At 46.1% G+C, this 581-nt stretch overlaps 1 protein-coding gene across 1 annotated transcript in view; it reads left to right on the top strand.

The window, feature by feature from the left end:
- The first annotated feature begins 312 nt into the window (after positions 1-312).
- The window catches only part of A2ML1 (alpha-2-macroglobulin like 1), a 54,832-nt gene continuing 54,563 nt past the window's right edge, over positions 313-581 (top strand). The window contains exon 1 of the mRNA XM_008050317.2: positions 313-434. Coding sequence (XP_008048508.1) covers positions 373-434 — 62 coding nt within the window. The 5' untranslated portion in view covers positions 313-372. The remainder of the gene's footprint in view (positions 435-581) is intronic.

Here is a 581-nt window from a genome sequence, read left to right as displayed (position 1 = left end):
CCCTGTGTTCCCAAGTATGCCTCTACGGAATAATAAAAGCCAAAAAAAAAGGGGTGTCAAATGAGAATAGGAATTTGGACTGAAGCCAGATAAAAAGGGAGGGGTTCAAAATGTGTTCTGAGAGCTTTACTGCGGTGAAGACTCAGCTTTTCCTCAAAACCAGCTGAACTAGTATGAACGTTCCAGGGAGAAACAGCTTTGAAGAAGTGAATGGTGGCCCTACCCTGGTCAATCACCTTCCCTGAAGCCCAGTAAGGGATTGGTTAAAGCATCCGTCATAGCTGCGCCATCCACCCGAGGATTCACATATAAGCTACAGCTGAGAGCAGACCTCTGGCTCCTGACCCTGAGGAGTCTGCCTCACCCAGGAAGATGTGGGCTCTGCTCCTTCTAGGAATCGTGGTCCTCTTGTCAGCCACTGCAGAAGATCTCCCGTAAGTGCTTGGTGTCAGAGTTGATTTGGGGCAGGTGGTTTCTTTGCCCCTCTTTCTCAAGCATTAATATGGGGTGGGGGAGAGAAACTTTGGTTTGTTTTTATTTCCATCTCATGTTTACTCTCTTCTTTTTTTTTTTTTTTTTTT

Source organism: Carlito syrichta, unplaced genomic scaffold (genome assembly GCF_000164805.1).
Source record: "Carlito syrichta isolate Samal-C Ts95f unplaced genomic scaffold, Tarsius_syrichta-2.0.1 Scaffold143822, whole genome shotgun sequence".
NCBI classification, from domain to species: domain Eukaryota; kingdom Metazoa; phylum Chordata; class Mammalia; order Primates; family Tarsiidae; genus Carlito; species Carlito syrichta.
The sequence above is the reverse complement of the archived record's forward strand: the minus strand, read 5'-3'. Positions and strand labels throughout refer to the sequence as shown.